Here is an 18298-nt window from a genome sequence, read left to right as displayed (position 1 = left end):
CTCAGCTGGGTTGCTTCCTTAAAACCCCCCAGCTTGACCTTGGTGGCTGCACTTCTGCAAACAGAGAGACTGAATGCAAAGAAAATGTCTGGAGTGATTCTTAGCACATGGCACAGGGCTAATTCCCATTTTCCAAGGTGCTAAACGGTGCTGTGCCCGGGGCGTAATTTAAACTCTGTGGCCAAAGTTTGTCACGCAGTTTTCGGTCTCCAAGCCTTGATAACCCTTATGACATCATCAGCGGGTTATTTTGTCAGACTCAACCATGCTTGTATTAGGAAAACTGGATACCACGTCCCAAGACGGTGCTGCATTAATTCCAATGTAAGTTGCGTGCCAGGTACATATGGCTGTGTACCGAACTTCAATTCGTTTTAAGGCACTGACCGAATTACCTCCATTGTATAGAGTATCTAAAAATGCCTTGTCATTCAATACCAAATTTCAATACCTTAGGAGCAAATCTTATCAGCGTCAATGAGCCAATAAGCATGCAGTATGCTTCTACAAAGATCTAATAATGCTTGTGATTGGCTGTCTACACATCGTAGAGGCATGCAGGAAAAACTTGCGCACAGAGACGGGGGCTCCTCTGTGTGTTGTTACATTTCCAGAGGCTTGACTACAGTGTGCGTCACATGTGTAAAGGAGCTGAATTTGTACCGTAATGTTGTCATTTGTTTTTGTTAAAGCTAAAGTGAACGCTGCTTCTCAGCGGTGACGTAAAATGCATCGCTCGAGCTGCTGCGCACGAATGTCGCCAGGTTACACCATTTTGTAAAACTAGCCAGTCTGAGAAATACAAGCTAAGTTTCCATCCACAAAAAAACTCATGCGAATAAAGCTGGTGAAAGTGTGTTTCCATCCAACAGCTTTAAAGCGAATAAAAACCTGTGCGTAATGACGTCACATGCTGTTTTGCAATTAAATTGGTATATCGAATTGATTTGAGACATTTTAAGGTGTTTCCATTCATTTTCGCACTCTATCGCACAACATTCAAGCAAACATTTGCAAACAAAGTTCAACAACAAAAGTAGTAGTTGTTAATATTAGAAGCCAAGGAAGCTCTGATTGGCCTTTCGCCGAGGGTCTGATCCAGCTCATCAAAAAGGTGGAACTTGCCTTTTATTTTCCCTCCGGCACCGCTGCGAGACAACTCTCTTTTTTGAGACGTGTATCGCTGTTTGAGCCCCTTCCATTTACTCCGGAGGACGTCCCACGTACAGCTTGTCGTAACCTTTGTTGGTCATTTCCTTCGCGAGTTCCTGATAAATTATGGCATTTCTTTGATTTTTGCTATCTAAAATAGCCGGTATATTTTGCTCGTAAATTAAATTCAAAAAGTCTCCTCATTTGTCCACTTACATCTGTCTTTGTTGACACCTGTCATGTGTGCAAACAGAGCGGAAATACTGGGTGGAAATTAACTAAAACTTCTTCGGATTGCAACCATAAAATGACCTAAAACTTAATCGCAATTCATTAATTTATTCGGCAAATAACGTTTTCCATCGGCGTTCATCGCATAAGCCGTATATCAATCAAGAGAAAATCCGATGAGACCGAACGTATTTCCTTTTGAGTCGATATTCATGAAATTCTGTCGAATTTTACGGTTTCCATAAGGCATTTTTCATTCGATATCACTTGAATTGGATAAAAACGTGTGGATGGAAACATAGCTACAGAGAGAGTTTGGGGGAGCTGATAGGCTGAATTAGGTTTGTATCAACTCATTTGGCAATGGCTTGAATGTAACTGACATTCATTAATATAAAATAGTTGCGCACTATAGCTTTATAAAAGGAATTTAAGAAATTGGTATAGAAAAAATATCGTTCAGGAACCAGTATTGAAGTCACTGTATTGGTATCGCTACCAGTATCAAAAATCTTTAAACGATACCCAGCCCTACTGGTACATGTGCTGAAAAAGTTAATTTGCCATCTGTGGTCTTCCACATAGAGGATGCACAATGAGGGACTTTCTCTGACCAAACCAGTAAAGAGCATGCGTGTGAGAGACTCCCTCTGGCCGAGCCGGCTGACTTCCTGTTGGCTCCCCATGCACATGACTCTTTCAAAATGTACCTACATAAAAGCCACATATAATTGCTATTGCTGTGTGATAGCACCGGCAGTGTTTTTAACTGAAGGTGCATTTTAAATTGTATTTATTTCTTTAATGATGTTAGGGGAGTGGGTCTTTGTTTTATAATACGACTGTATAAAACACTGAAAACCCCAGAAATCGTAAACGAGTGGCCTCCCCCCCGCTAAAAGCAATGGCATCCTCTAGTAGCCGCAATGCTGCTCTAAAGGCTGATGCACGGTGCAGTGGGAAACAAATGTTCTTTCCTCTTTTCTCCAGGGTTTTACATGGTAGCTGTGGGCAGAGTCACAAAGAAATCCAGCTAATTGCATTTGGGAACGTATTTTTCACATGAGATCTATCTGGAATTAATTCAGCGTTGTCCCATGTCATTAACCTTTTAACTTCCATCCCATCCTCCCTAGAGGCACCATACAGCCTGTGTGATTCATCCTCCACTAATTCATTATGAGGCTGTGGTAGAAATCAATATTTGTTGGAAAGTATGTCGATGTGTCGTGTGCTGGTAGTGTTTATGGGCATTTCACTCTAGCAGCAAATCTTGGTAGTGGCATCAGATCAGTCACGTAACTGTTTAGCATCTTGTTAGCATTGCGCACCCATCCCCTTTGGGTCTTTAACGGTTGGCTGTAATTAAATGCAAAAATCGACTACAGGCATGAATTGAATTGAGTTAGTGTTGAACAGATGACAAAGGTAATCAGTTGGTCAATGATAACTAGCTTGTCAGTAAATTCAGAAGCTAACTATGATTGCTAACCATGATTATGAAGTGTTTCTGCAATGCTTTACCCCAACAACATGTCAGTCAATCAGTGTTTTAAATGCATTCAAGTGCAGCCATATACACCAAATCCGTGTGTGCTTCCGAGCAATGGTCAATGTTGAGTGTAAAACCAATTCTAATATTTAGTAGCTGTGTGGGCCTATGTTTTCTTGGTAATTTTAATTTGGCATTTTATTGCGTGCCCTTGTATGCTTTCTTTGAGGACATTAGATAGCCTATTATAACTGGTCTGGCTTGTTAATAGGTGGGCCCCTTGTTGCCTATACTGTTATGTTGCGTTCATTATGGGTGTACAGCAGTTGTGTTAGATTGTGTTGGATTGTGCACTTGGCCTATGATGTTCATGTAAGCCTTTTTACTAAATAATTTCAGTGGCATTGATAATTTACTTTCTTTGTGTTTCAGGGTGTGTATATTTAGGTAAACCTTTGATCTCCAATAATTATTTTATGTGGGTGGGTTATCGCTGTCCGAATATCCAGTAGCAACTAGTAATGTAGACATTGGTTATTGCAGAAGGTTTATCTTATTATTCAATTGTTTTGAGCACCCATTGGCAGAAACAAAAAATTGGAGTGCAGGTATTTTATACCCACTCTTGTTGTTAAATTTGATTTGATTTGTTTTTTTTGTTCAAGCAGCTATTACAACTGATATTTACGTTTATAATGTTGGCATCCTCTAGTAGCCGTAGTAATTATTACTTGAGCAGAGAAGAAAGTATTGTGACAAAGTATAGTTTAGAGTGCCAGAATTCTGCGCAAGGAGGTAGGTTGGGGTGATGGATGGGTCAAACAAACAGGACTTTTGCCCAGGATATGGGATTTTAGTTTTACAGAATAAACGGAGCTACACCACGTTAAGTGTCACGTATGTAACCATACATTAAGTAACGTCTGATTTGAACCCAAACCACAATCTTTTTCTAAACTTAACTAAGTAGTTATTGAGTCATAACATAAACAAGTAGTTTTTGTGCCTAAACCTGACGACTGTGCAACTATGTGCTATGCAGTTTTGGCAATTTCTTCGCCGTTTTCTCGCTTTTTGCTCACAGGTTTCTCTATAGAGCTCCCCCTACAGCTTCGGAATAGATATTTGGCAAGACTGTGTAAAAACTCGCTCGGTCAGTCTGCCGTTTCCTCTTTCTCTGTTCCTCCGACAACGCTTTCCTAGCTTTCTGCTTCTTTTTTGCCGGCTCAGCCATGACGATAGTGTGAAAAACTCCATCGCTACCTTGTTCTTGCTGGCCGGTTCCTGGATGGGGGTGTGCCTTTTGGCCTTTTGGCCGGCGGCTCTTAGCAAAGGTGGTTTTTCCGCTTACAGGCGCTAGGGGGAAGCGAGACGACCACCATTCAACCTGAAAAAAGTCAGATAACCATTCCAATGACTCCAAAGCTGTTCAGTTAAGGTAAATTAAGCAACAAAAAAAAACTGCATAGTTCCCCTTTAACGTGTTTAAAACCGCAACGGTTACATTCTCTGGTTAAGATATAGAGAATATAGAGATATAGAGGGAAGGAATAATCAAACCATATCGTCGTATGGTTTGGCGGACTTGTTTTTTATTTTCTAATTTGTAGTCTTTAGCCCCAATCAACGCTGACTCAAGTGACATCATTTGAGGCAACTTACCAGACTTCACATAGCTTCCTCTCCTTACACTTTTTTTCACATATGCATTAGCACTCCCCAAAGGGAAATTTGTAATTCGATGATTAACCCGCAGTAAATACAGTGGGAGTTCTCGAATGCCTCCTGATGCTTACACAGCTGAGTACAGCAACAGTTGTGGGATTTGGAGAGCGGAACAAGCCTGAAAAATAAATTGCCTTTGAGCAACTCATGAAATCACATATTTGTTTGTGCCTACCATTTAGCTTGCAAACAAAAACTTACTGTGAACAAATAGTATGCATTATTCATTAATGGAGCAGTGGCACAAAGCAGAAATAGTGCTGGCCGGTGTTGCCTTTATTAGGAAATACCACACTTTAACCCTAAATCCAAACTTTTGGAGATGAGGATCGCTTTAGAGCAACTGGCATGGCTGATATTGTCATCTGATTCAAGTTTACTGCATACAGTATATGTTGGAACATTGAGAGGTACTCCTGCTGGTCAGTCACTACGTCAGTGCACAGCAGGGCAGAGGCATGACTCTTTTAAACTTTTAAAGATATGTATTTCTTCAGAGTAGGGCTGGGCGATATGGCTGAAAACTGTATCACGATATAGGTGTTTCATATCGGTCGATATCGATAATTATTGATATTTTTTATGACCTATTTAAAATAAGGACCAGGAGAAAAATATATTAAATTTAAACATTTTTATTTTAAACTTAACCTTCCTCTGATTATAATCCCCTCAGTTATAAAAACAGAAATGTCAACACAACCATGGAAATCACTCAAATAATTAAAATGTAAACATAAGTCTAAAATCACAGTGAAGAAAGAATAAGTAAGAACTGCTTAATAAGGTGTAATAAAATGGTGCAAAGTGTTAAATATAAACATAGAGAAACCTGAAACCTGAGAAGAACTATTTTCTGCAGGTTTAGTGCTAGGTTGGTAACCTGGCTTCTGGACAGTGCTCAGCACGTCTGCCTCCGTTATTTCTTTGTAGCGTTTAGTAAGGCGCTGATGCAGAGTACCTCTCCATGGCGGTCTGCTACTTGTGCGGTGTAGCAGCTGCAGATGTTGTTGGACGTTGCTGGCGAATACGGCTGTGCTCCAAAGTGTGAGCGCGGCTAAGGTGGTAAAACAAGTTTGCGGTAGTGTTGGTGGGGACGACGGTCGGACTTATAAAATCCCCAAAACTGCCATACTGACTTTTCCTGTTTTATCAACAATTTCCTCGCTCGCTGCAGCACTCACTTTCCACTTATCGCTCCACGCCGCCGGTTCTGTTATTGTAGAATCCAACACGAGACAGCGATGTGGCGCAACCAAACATGATACTGTTACATGATTGGCTGTTAGAGTGTCACTCCCTACGTTGCTAGGTTACCAGAGAGTGAGTGCCTTTGTTCATGCAACCAAACTTGCTTTGCAACTTCTGGTTTCTTCCAAAGAAGAAAAACAAGTTATCAAACGTTTTATCGAACGCATTTTCTATTGATATTGATTACGTGTCTATCGCGATACATATCGTTATCGTTTTATCACCCAGCCCTACTTCAGAGGTATCTCCAGGTACTTCATTGCTAATAAAAGTCTAAATGCTGCAGGGCCAAGTTCAATTCAATTTAATTTATAGTATGAAATCATAACAATCTCAAGAGTTATCTGAAGACACTTTACCGATAGGTCTAGACCACACTCTCTAATTTCTAGTTTTGGTTTCACACTGCAGTGCACGTGGTTTTTTACAACACGACGATAGCCTGCCAGAACTTCCTCTATGTGGTCCGAACCATTCATAAAAATGCTTTCACACTACAAATGAACGGGACCATAGTTAAGTTTGATCTAGACGGAGACCACCTCTTTTGGTCGGACCAAATTTCGGCCGACCGTGGTCCGGGGGAGGTTTCACACCAGAAATCTTGATTCTAATCAAACTGAAAAGTCTGAAAGTCCAGACCAAGCGAGGTAGTGTAAAAGCCCCCTAAAATAACAAAATATTAGATAAACCTTGATATTAGATTGTTTAAAAAAAAAAAAAGAAAAGCCTCTGTTCTAAGGCTTGATGTGTAATGGGTAGTGTTATTACAAATGTCCATGGGTTTTTGAATGAGGTTTTCTTACTTCTGGGAGATGTATGTATGTAATGTATATTAGATTTGATCTGTTTTAATTAACTTTGGATATCCTTCATGACAATTAAGCAGGTAAAATCCAGCCAGTGGAACATGATCATGAAACGCCCTGCTGTGCACTACTACGCTCTGCAATGCCCTGCTATGCCCCGCCCTGAACTGCTACAACTACTATTCCTAGTCATAGTTCCACTATCTTTATTGTTACTATAACTACCACTGTTCATCATTATAATTATATATATAATATAATTATTAATTAGCTATAATTATGAATCATATTTCTCTATATCTGTATCAGTGTCTGTGTCTAAACCGGCAGCGATACATCACAGAGAGCCTGGGTCTGTGCGAGGTTTCTGCCTAAAAGGAAGTTTTTTTCCTCACCACTGTTGCCCCAAATGCTTGCTCGTGGGAAAATTGTTGGGTCTTTGTAAATTATAGAGTACTACGTTTACATGCAGCCAATAACTTGTTCAAAACCGGAATATTAGCAATAACCCGGTCTCGCACGGCCATGTAAACACCGGCAAAAACCCGAATATGCTCATATTCCAGTTTTTAAAAACCCGAATATGCTACCTGAGTTACCCCTTTTCTAACCCGAAATTTTGGTCATGTAAACACGTATCGGCATATCTCCATCAAAAGGAACATTGATTTGTGTTCTGCGCATGTTCTATTAGCAAGGAATCTTGGTCTTTTGAGTAGAGGAACTTCTTGTATGCGCCAGAAAATATATTAATAATTATAATAATAATTGGCATAATAATATAGTATATAATTATAATAATAATTATATACTATAATAATATAGTTATATATATGTCAATGCAGAAAACCTGCACGCAGTATACCGGAAGTAAACAAGAAGTAGAGGTAAACATGGCGAGACGCAGCACAGCACCACACTTTTGGAGCGAGGAGGAAACCAATTTCTTTATTAGTGTGGTGAAAACCATGAATATAATGTCTTTTGTTGACGGCAGAAAGTACCGAGATAGTGAGATTTATAAGAAGGTGACCGAAAAGTTATTGCGTCTTAAGGTTGTCCGTTGGCACCGTCCAGACGCTAAACGTGCGTCGCCGTTTACGTTGGGATATTGCCAATTGATTATAAATTCCATGTATACAGGAGTAACTCTCTCTGCTCACGCATGTAAACGGGTTATTCCGAATGTTTCAGAAACCCGAATAGTGACCTTAAACCAACCATAACCCGAAAATTGACAGCTTGTAAACGTAGTCATTGTGTTGCCACTAATCTGCTCTGCTGACTGTACTGAATGTGTTCGTCCCCTTCACAGTAAACACTGGGAACGTTTATATTCACAAGTGCACGGAATTATTTTTCAAAGATTATTTCTTTGTGCAGTCATCTAAAGCTGTGTGGCTAACTTGAGCACTTGAAAATGCCCTTCTTTTCAAAAACATCGAACAAGCAGACAGCCACTTATTGTCTTGCTGCTCACACTATCCTCACACACAAACGCGCACAAACACACACACACACACACACACACACACACACACACAGTGCGTGGCACTATCTTTGTGGGGACCTGTCATTGGAAATGATGCACAATGCATTCCCTAGCCCCTTACCCTAACCTTAACCATCACAACTAAATGCCTAACCTTAACCCTTACCCTAACCATAACCTATATTTAACCCGAATCTTAACCCTCAAACAGCCCTTTAAAGTTGTGGGGTCCAGCATTTTGGGCCCACAAAGCTGTCCGGACCCCACAAGTATGCTGTATTCCCGGTTTTTGGACCCCACGAATATAGTTAAACAAGAACACACACACACACACACACACACACACACACACACACACACACACACACACACACACACACACAAACACAAAAAGTCGTCAGTATTTCTTGGAGGGAAAACAGAGCAAACTAATTGGGGCACAATGATTCCAATTTATTCATATTCACATAATGAGATAGCCCCTTCAAAAGGCGAATAAACTGGAAGTTTTGTAACAAAACAAGTCTGAAAACTTTTTAAATGTAACTCTCTTAATTATGAGGCACAACTGCAGACTAGCTACGTGATTTAATGCAAATGTCTATCTAAGACAGACGAGGTTGTGTTTAGAAAGAACCAGAGTGGCTGTTAAATGGCAATAGCTCATTCGTTGGTCCAGTGAAGCAAAGCCTCTGATAAATGAAGAGAATTTACCCAGAGGAAACCTCTCCAAACTCACACACTGTGTCGGTCCAAGAAAAAGAGGAAAAATCAGACAATGCATTGCAGTGTTTGCTAAAATACAATCCTTGAAAAAAAAAAAAATTAAGTGTGTCCTTTTTGTCCCTTCATCTCCTCAGGGTTCCAGCTTTTTTTTTTTTTTATCTTTTGTCCCTTCCTATCATCGAATTTCCTTCGGTTCCACAAGCAATACTGCATAGTATACTTTGAATCAACAATTTGACATTTTGGGGAATAAGCTTATTTACTTTCTTTCCAAGATTGAGATGAGAGCATTATTACCGCTTTCATGTCTGTGCATTGAATGCAGAGCTCAGCATATAGACCAGAAAAAGGGAAACAGCTAGCTTGTCTCTGTTCAAAGTAAAAAAAAAAAAAGACTTGTAAGCTCACTAATTAATACGATGTGTCTTTGTCGTTTAATCCATACATGAAGAGAAATGTAAGTGTGACAATATGTGATTTTAGGGAAAATGACAACCGCAATTTAGCTTAAGTCAGGACATGTTTAGCCTCGCTTAGCATAAAGACTGGAAGAAAGGGGAAACAATTAGCCCAGCTCCCCATAACCCCATACATGGCCGGTCGCATATGAGCTATTTATGAGCTATTTAATTCCTCCTAAAATAACTTTTGAATAACCTAAATATAATCTATGTTCAATGTATTGGCTAAACAAAAAGATACATGCTAATTAGTAAGCTTTAGAGGTGTTGTTTGGCAGAGGCAAGCTAGCTGTTTACCCCTGCCTCCAGCCTTATTGCTAAGCTAGGTTAACCACTCCCTGAAAGAAATCGAGTAAGTACTGTATATTTCCCAAAATGTAGACTTATTTCTTTAAAAAAAACAAAATGCGTTGTGTAAATGAGTGGGCTGTAGAGGTGTATTTTTTTTGAACAAGCTAGCTGTTTCCCCTGCTTTCAGTCTTTATACCATGCTAGGTAAACCGTATCCTGTGCGTAATGCAGACATAATATTGATATAGAATCTCAGTCTTAGACAGATTCCCCGAAATGTTGAGCTATTCCCGTTATTTCTCTCCCCTAAAAAAAAGTCTGTCTCATTCCCTCCTTGCCCAGGCCGAGTCTCTTTCTTCTCTTCTGGCACGGAGAACCTCCACCGCGTGGAGAAGGTGACGTGGGGGACTCGCTACGCCATCACCGTGTCCTTCACCTGTGACCCTGCGCACGCCATCGCTGACCCCGCCATTCCCGGAGGCACCCACGGGTGAAGGCGCTGCTCACTGGCTTGGACAAGCCCTGCAAAAAGGGGGATCAGAGGGGAGAGACAAGAAAGGAAGGGGAAGGAAGAAGTGATATTTTACTCGTAACATTGGTATCCTGTAGCTACACGGTTTTTCTTCTTTTTTTTTTTTCTTTTTTTTTATATATATTGACTTGCTGCCCTCTCACTGATTGTGCTACAAAAAAAAGCACACACATTCACCCTCTCTTCTGCAGAGGTGTTTTCTTATCTCTTACTTTGTTACTGACCTTGGTGTTTTTAACCAATTTTCTACAGAATTCTTTTTTTTTCTCATCGTAATTGCTAGAATTAGGCATTTTTGTTCACCCCACATATTTCCAAAATCAATTCATTTTGATTATTTGGGACACGGCTTGAGCAGCGTTTGCCTCTCGTCTGAAACGGTGTCAAAGACCCTAAAGTGGGATTGTGTCTCGCGGTGTGTGTGTTGTTCATTTTAAGGAGAAATGTCAATTCCTCGAAGAAGAGATAAACATCTGGTGAGTCACCTACCGAATCAAGCTTTGGTCACAAAATCCCCACTCACCCATGACCCAGGAGGTGTTATCTTCTAAGAAGAACTCTCTCCTTGATCAGGAGCGGTTGCTCTTTCTAGGATGTTACCATTTACTTCAATGTGATGCCGGTGAGGGTGGTTTGAAATAAAATACGGACACAACTTGAAAAGTACTCGTCTCTTTGCCTCATTTTTATCACACAAAGCTTTCATTCTATCTATTTTCCATCGCTTCAGTTGCAAGATGAATACTTTTCATTACATTTACCAATATCATTCCTGTGTATACCTGAATGAACAATTCAACAGTTTGGGGAATAAGCTTACTTTCTTTCCAAGATTGAGATGTGAATATTATGACCGCTTTCATGTCCGTGCATTGAATGCAGAGCTTAGCATATAGAGTAGAACCATATGAATTTCAAATGAAATGGCATGATTTTCAAATTTCAGCAGAGGTTTAGGTTCCGGTTCCACAATTTTCTGTTTGCTCTTGTTGCATGGGAAGTGGATTACTTTTCATGACATACGTACAGCCATTTTCCAGTAATCCTAACTAAACTAAATCAACTGGTCACAGACACGTTTCTGGTGTGCAAAGACAGAAAACGCCACGCAGCCGCCACGCAACAGAAAACGCCACGCTCACGCCACGCAGGCAGTGTGCAGGCGGCCTTACGCACAATTGAGCTGACATACCGTTTTCGTCCGTTCTTATTTAAAATTTTAATATTTCTCTCCTTTATGATTTTGTAACTAATTATTTTTATTATTTTACACAATTATATTTGTTTGTTTCAATAAATACACACTACACTTACACTTCTGCTCATTTGTAAAGCACTTTGAATTGACGTGTATGAAATGTGCTAGGCTTATATACTTCATCAGTTCTGCGCCCTTCTCCGGACACAGCATTCACTGCATGAGTAATAGCATTTCATGCATTGGTTTTATTTGCTGCTTTGTATCTACTGCTGACGCTACTAAATATGATGTCTTGCTTTTCGCTAACTTCTTGCAGCAGTACCTCCACTTCAGAATTAAAAAAAAATGCTAGCAAGCTAGTTAGCTACCGTTAGCCTTAACTGGTGGTAACTTAAGGGAAAGATTGCTGATTTTCTGTGCACTGCAGTGCATGCAGATGAATGCCGCCAGTACCCGGAGGTCCGCGTTTACTAGCGATTAAAACTCTTCTGGATTATTAGCTTCAGAAGGATTGGAAATTGGCAAATTTCCCTCCTTTAGCGTTTAGCTTAGCTTGCAACCATTAACAAAACTGGCTTGGCAGCTTCATCCTCCCCAGCTCCACCCTCTCGTCAGAAATTGTCACGTCTGGATTCCAAAAACCAAGATGTCGACACCCAAATTGCCAAACTTGAGGCTTTAAAACAGCAGTCCACAAACCAATGGGTGACGTCACTGCTACATCCATAACCCACATACTATTTTACAGTCTATGGTTTGGTGTGAGCGTAGGATGCAGGGTATCACGCAGTGATGGAGAAGGTGAGGGCACTTAATGTGGCTTTATAGAACTAGGTGCGAACTTTCGGGGGGGGATGTTCATCTGTCAGAGCAGTCTGAAAGAACATGGTCTGGTTAGCTAGCTTAATGAATTGAGATTAGTATCTCCCATCTTAGTATGTTTCACATACACCGTGACTTGACCCATTGTTGCACACAATACTAATGTAACACTGACAAAAATAAATGCAGACTTGATATACCTGTACACTGACACCAAATTTGATTTGCAGTTAAGGATCAAACACACTGGTGGACCACTTCCTTGCTGTGTTTGTAACCTAATTCCTACATTTACGTGGACTCGGGGTGAACAAAGCATGCAAAACTGCAATTGACAGCTACTGTGTCGATAGCACAATATTGCTCTTTTCAGCTCCTGAGGGACCTATTATTGAATTCCTTCATTAGTGTTGAGAGAAGCATAATGGTAGTCCTACATGTGGAGGTGGACTTTGTGGGAGGAATGCCAGGTTTTCTTAAATGGTGCTGGATATATTATGGTAAAATGGTGAATGTCAATGTGACAACGTTATTCACACCTCATGTGTTTTAGCACCTCGTTCAAAGTTTTTAATCTACTAAGGTAATGGGCAGAAACCTGGAGTTGGCGCGTAGTTTTAATGACATTATTCTCTATCTCCTTTAATCTTCAAAGTAAATGCTCTAGTCAATATAGGCACACAACCATGTTGTACATCACTAGTGACATATTGATTATACAGGATAGAGGATTCTTTGAAGGTCTAAACCTCAATGGGCATCTTTTACCCTATTTGTTTACCACCTCTTCAATGCTGTCAAGATTAGTTAGCGGGTTTTGTTACAGAAGTGTGCACATTTTCAGACAATCAAGAAAATTGTGTTGACCCCATAACCTTAAATAAAGTCTTCAGTGCTTCAAAGCTAAAAATCAATCTCAGCAAGACCCTTTAAGTTATTAAAAAAATGACCCCTCCCCCTCTATTGCTGCATTCCATTTAACTTGGAAGTCGGAGCTGGGAATGACATTGCACACAAGTTTATCGCGTTTCAGTACAAGTCAGATAACCGTTTATCTTACAGTGTTTTTTATTAGCGATAAAGCAGGGGATGCTTTAGGGCGTGTTTACACGTCAACCTGTCAATCAGGACAAAGGCTTAGCATTGCTAACCACGGCACTGTGTACATTTAAATAGACGTGAACTTGTTTTTTGGTGTTGTCCGTGTTTTAATCTTGAACTTGAACCCTCTTATATATAAATATATATATATATATATATATATATATATATATATATATATATATATATATATATATATATATAAATAAAAACAGTCCATTAACTCCAGATCCATGTATGACGCATAAGTCTAGAGAGATCAGTGTAATGGGAGCCTTTATTAGCATGTAAACTGAATGTACAGTTAAGTCAGTGTGCTTGAACTTTTAAAACCTTACTTTATGATTACCAAGCTTCTATAGCAGCCATAAGCAATGATACGGCATCAATTGTGGCATTCTTAAAGTAATCAGAATAATGGACTCATGATACAATGTCTCACTTACAAAGGCTTCTATCATGACATGAGCTGTGTAAATTGCACAGTGTCTGTGTGTCTGATTACCGCCATTATTTTCATTGGCTTGTGCAAACTGGCCCCATTACGTACCATCATCCACCAGGCCAAGTGAGGAGTCGGACCCTGACTTGACTAATCCTCATTTAATGAAACTTTGTCTGTTCACACACAGCTGTAAGCCACTGGAGCCGATGGTTCACTCCCAGCTTGTCTCTAATGTCCAGATGTCATTCTAACGCAAAATAATACAAGATAGAACTGCACATTACAGCAGTATAATCTATAATAGAACCCGACCGATATATCGGCGGGCCGATATTATCGTCCAATATTAGGCATTTTCCAAACTATCGGTATCGGCATTTATAATGGCCGATAAATGAATATATAAAAAATTAAATAAAAACGGACAAAACACCCTTCAACCATGCTATGAGTGTTGGCGTTGCATAGTTTGTCCACCAGAGGGCGCTCTACACCGTCCCTGTTGGCAACACTTGTGTTTTACCCTTTAAGTATCTTAAGTTTGTATTTTTATACATTTTATTTATCAGAACTTTAATATATTTTGATGTTCCTCTGTTCTGTTGTGACAATAAAACAAACAAGTTTATTTTTAAACTGTATTATGATATTATTTTAGTGAGGACTCATAAATAACTACAAAAAACTAATCGGAAATCTGTTTATGTTTTGTTACACGTTTATATCCGATATTCCGATATATTGGCCGATATTTTCACTGTAATTCCATCCATAAGTAACACAACGACAGAATGTATGACTCTTTTGATCACCGGTTTCATACACTTTCTGTAATAAAGCAAAAATCCTATCAGATGGGAAATATTTCAATTTTGTTTCTTGAAATATAAAGTTTTTCTTGAAATATTACGATTTTGTTATTGAAATATTTTTTTTCCTTCTTGAAATGTAAAGCCCTTCTTCTTTTTTGAGCAAAATCTTGTTAAATGAAGGTGTGTCTAATTTGTGTCAGTTTAATGGTCCTTGAAATGAAAAGGTTTGGTAACCAATGCTAGAAATACCATTTATCAAAGACTATGGCCTTAATCAAACCTAAAACAGTAAGGATACTTATCATATTCTTGGTGAGAAAATTATTTTCTTAGACCCACATTTTATCATGTATTTAATAGCGAATATCACAGCTGATTGTAATTCAAATCACATGCTCAAACACCTACACAGCTTTAGATTAAGGTCAAGCGCAGAGTCAAGGCTTGATTAATTATTTATAACTAGGATCTCAAAGCACGAAAGCATTATTACCTGTAAAGATGAAAAGTCTCTGTCGAACGAAGGTGATATGACAGACTCCTCTGATTGGATTTAACAAAGCCCGAGGAGATGACATACGCTGGTATCGTGTTCTGTCATTTAAAGGTCACATCTGGCAGTGTGAATATCATTCTCACTTCCAAATGTCTCCAAAGTGAATATATGATTTTTAATTAAAAAAAAGTGTATTTTGACACCTCTCTGTCCTTCCAAACCACAAGCTGTATTCAGTGGCATGGTTCTCATGGCCTGCTTTATAATCTATAAAGACATGGGAATCTCACTTTTGTGTTAAATCAGCTCAGCTTGGGCTAAGAGACTACATTAAACAGACATCTGTTTTGATACAAACATTAAAGGTCCTATGACATGCTGCTTTTTGGATGGTTTTATATAGGCCTTAGTGGTCCCCTAATACTGTATCTGAAGTCTCTTTTATATAGGCCTTAGTGGTCCCCTAATACTGTATCTGAAGTCTCTTTTATATAGACCTTAGTGGTCCCCTAATACTGTATCTGAAGTCTCTTTTATATATGCCTTAGTGGTCCCCTAATACTGTATCTGAAGTCTCTTTTAAATAGACCTTAGTGGTCCCCTAATACTGTATCTGAAGTCTCTTTTATATAGACATTAGTGGTCCCCTAATACTGTATCTGAAGTCTCTTTTATATAGATCTTAGTGGTCCCCTAATACTGTATCTGAAGTCTCTTTTATATAGACCTTAGTGGTCCCCTAATACTGTATCTGAAGTCTCTTTTATATAGACCTTAGTGGTCCCCTAATACTGTATCTGAAGTCTCTTTTATATAGACCTTAGTGGTCCCCTAATACTGTATCTGAAGTCTCTTTTATATAGACCTTAGTGGTCCCCTAATACTGTATCTGAAGTCTCTTTTATATAGACCTTAGTGGTCCCCTAATACTGTATCTGAAGTCTCTTTTCCTGAAATTCAGCCTTGGTGCAGAATTACAGCCGATAGAGCCAGTCCCACGATGAGCTTTCCTTAGTATGTGCCATTTCTGTGTCTGTAGCTATTGAGGAGGAGAGAGGGGGGGCAAGGTGGAGTGTGGGGGTGTGGCCTTGACCAACTGCCACTTTGCTCGTTTGAAGCCATGATGTCTCTCTCTCTTTCTCATTGGGGGGCCAAATTCTCTGGGCGGGCAAAGCAGAGAAAGGGGAGGTAACCTTGCTCCTTATGACCTCATAAGGAGCAAGATTCCAGATCGGCCCATCTGAGCTTTCATTTTCTCAAAGGCAGAGCAGGATACCCAGGGCTCGGTTTACACCTATCACCATTTCTAGCCACTGGGGGACCATAGGCAGGCTGGGGGAATGCATATTAATGTTAAAAAACCTCATAAAGTGACATTTTCATGCCATGGGACCTTTTAAGATGTGTAAATGGAAATTGGTTGTGTTAATGAGTGGTTTTATATGATTGGTCAGCAACATCAGGACAGCTTGTAAAGATGCCGGTCAAAGTATCAAACTATTGAAGCTGCTTATTTTGGTTTTACGTCTAAAACTTTACTGTTTTGTTTCAGTCTCACCGCTCTCATCAGTGTTGCCTCAGAAAACAGCTGAAAAAATAAAAAAAACTAACTACTGCGTTATTTTTATGCTTTTTATTTGCAATATAATGTTGCAATTAGTTTTCCTTGAAAATTTTAGTTTTTATTTAGTTTCAGTTTACTATCTTTCACGGCTTATTTTCATTCTAGTTTACTAACCCTGAAGGTGATAATATATTAATGCTATATTTACAACTTGTTGTGCTGCCGCCAGGTTGCCAAAAAATATCTATTATTGTAGCTCGAAAAGGCATCAATTAATGCACATGAGTCTAGTTTTGATGAATTTGGCAGAGGATACATCTTATATCTGATGTACCCTCATCTTTTTAGAGCAATAACATGTTTATTGTTTTAAATTTACGATCCATTAGGTGTTTTTTTGAATTAATAACTGTTTGTTATGATGATAAAGTGCTGGCTACTTCTTTATACTGCATATTACGAATAATAAAGTATGTCTAATTTGTGTCTGATTCCTCTACCCAGCTCAGGGATGAACATATTTTGGAGGCTCAGGAAAAAAAAAAATCAACAAATCCCTCCTAGATTTCTCATGAATCTGGAATGTATACAGCCATAAGCTGATAAGTCCCCCACAGGCCAGTATCCAGAATTAGCATAGAGAACATGCTGCAAAGAGAGGAGAGAAGAGGGAAAAAAAAGAAAAAAGAAGCAGAGGCCATTTTTTCCACATCCACGCTAACTCTGTGACAATGTTTGTGAAGCACCAAGGGATTGGCTGCAATGAATGTATGCATGAGCTTGTGACATTTGACGTGCAAATACAGAAAAGTCGAAATCAAAGTGGGCCATAGTGTGCGATCCCAACTGGGACATTAGTTTTAAAATGTTACGGCTCTAGATAGCATTCAGATAGCATTCATCACCATAAGAAACCTGACAATAAGAATGTGGTTTTCTCTCAGAGTGCGTTTGAGGAACTTAGAAACTATCCAGACATGCAAAATTTCACCATCCACCTCGCTGTATAGACCAAATCACCGCGACATCGCATTAACGCAACAATCACTTCCAGGTAGACAACTAGCCGTTGATTTGAATTGTGGAGATATGTGAAATCGGCAAAGTTGTTAATTTCTGTTGTCATTTTCAGCCGTAACTGTAACATTTAAAGATATATAGTTAAACACGGAGGTCTGACCTATTGTTTGTTCTATGTTGCTTTGCTAGCGTCTTTAATTAACCAAATCTAACGTTACAAACAGAAACGTGTCTGCGCCGGTTGGACTGACTGCTAATTTGGCTGTTAATTAAGCTCTCCATGTTATGGTTTTGGTTATTGTGCCTTGTATTCTGTTCTATTTCTGTCTTGTTTGTATTCTATATTCCGGTTTGTTTTTCTGTTTCCTGTTTTATTGTGAAAGTCTGGTTTTCTGTCGTGTCTTATCTGGTTTTACTTCCTGTGTTTTCCCGCCCTTTTTGATTACTCTCCCTCTCCTAATGTGTTTCACCTGTTGTATCACCTGTTCCTTGTTTTCTCATTACCTCACGTATTTAAACTCTGTGTTCCCTTTGTCTCGTGTCAGATTGGCTTGTGTTTTTTGTGTCTGTTTGTGTCCAGGGGCCTCATTTATAAAACCTGTTACGCAAGAAAAAGTTGCGTGAAGCAGGGTGAAATAGTCGGGAATTATGAAGAATTTCCATGCATAAAACTTT

General features: G+C 39.3%; 1 protein-coding gene across 1 annotated transcript in view; it reads left to right on the top strand.

Moving 5' to 3' along the window:
- Nucleotides 1-10828, top strand: part of uts2r2 (urotensin-2 receptor 2) — a 39674-nt gene extending 28846 nt beyond the window's left edge. The window contains exon 9 of the mRNA XM_039788248.1: nucleotides 9973-10828. Within this exon, the coding sequence (XP_039644182.1) occupies nucleotides 9973-10124 (152 nt within the window). The 3' untranslated portion in view covers nucleotides 10125-10828. The remainder of the gene's footprint in view (nucleotides 1-9972) is intronic.
- Nucleotides 10829-18298: the final 7470 nt, after the last annotated feature.

This window comes from Perca fluviatilis, chromosome 21 (genome assembly GCF_010015445.1).
Source record: "Perca fluviatilis chromosome 21, GENO_Pfluv_1.0, whole genome shotgun sequence".
Classification (NCBI taxonomy): Eukaryota; Metazoa; Chordata; class Actinopteri; order Perciformes; family Percidae; genus Perca; species Perca fluviatilis.
The sequence above is the reverse complement of the archived record's forward strand: the minus strand, read 5'-3'. Positions and strand labels throughout refer to the sequence as shown.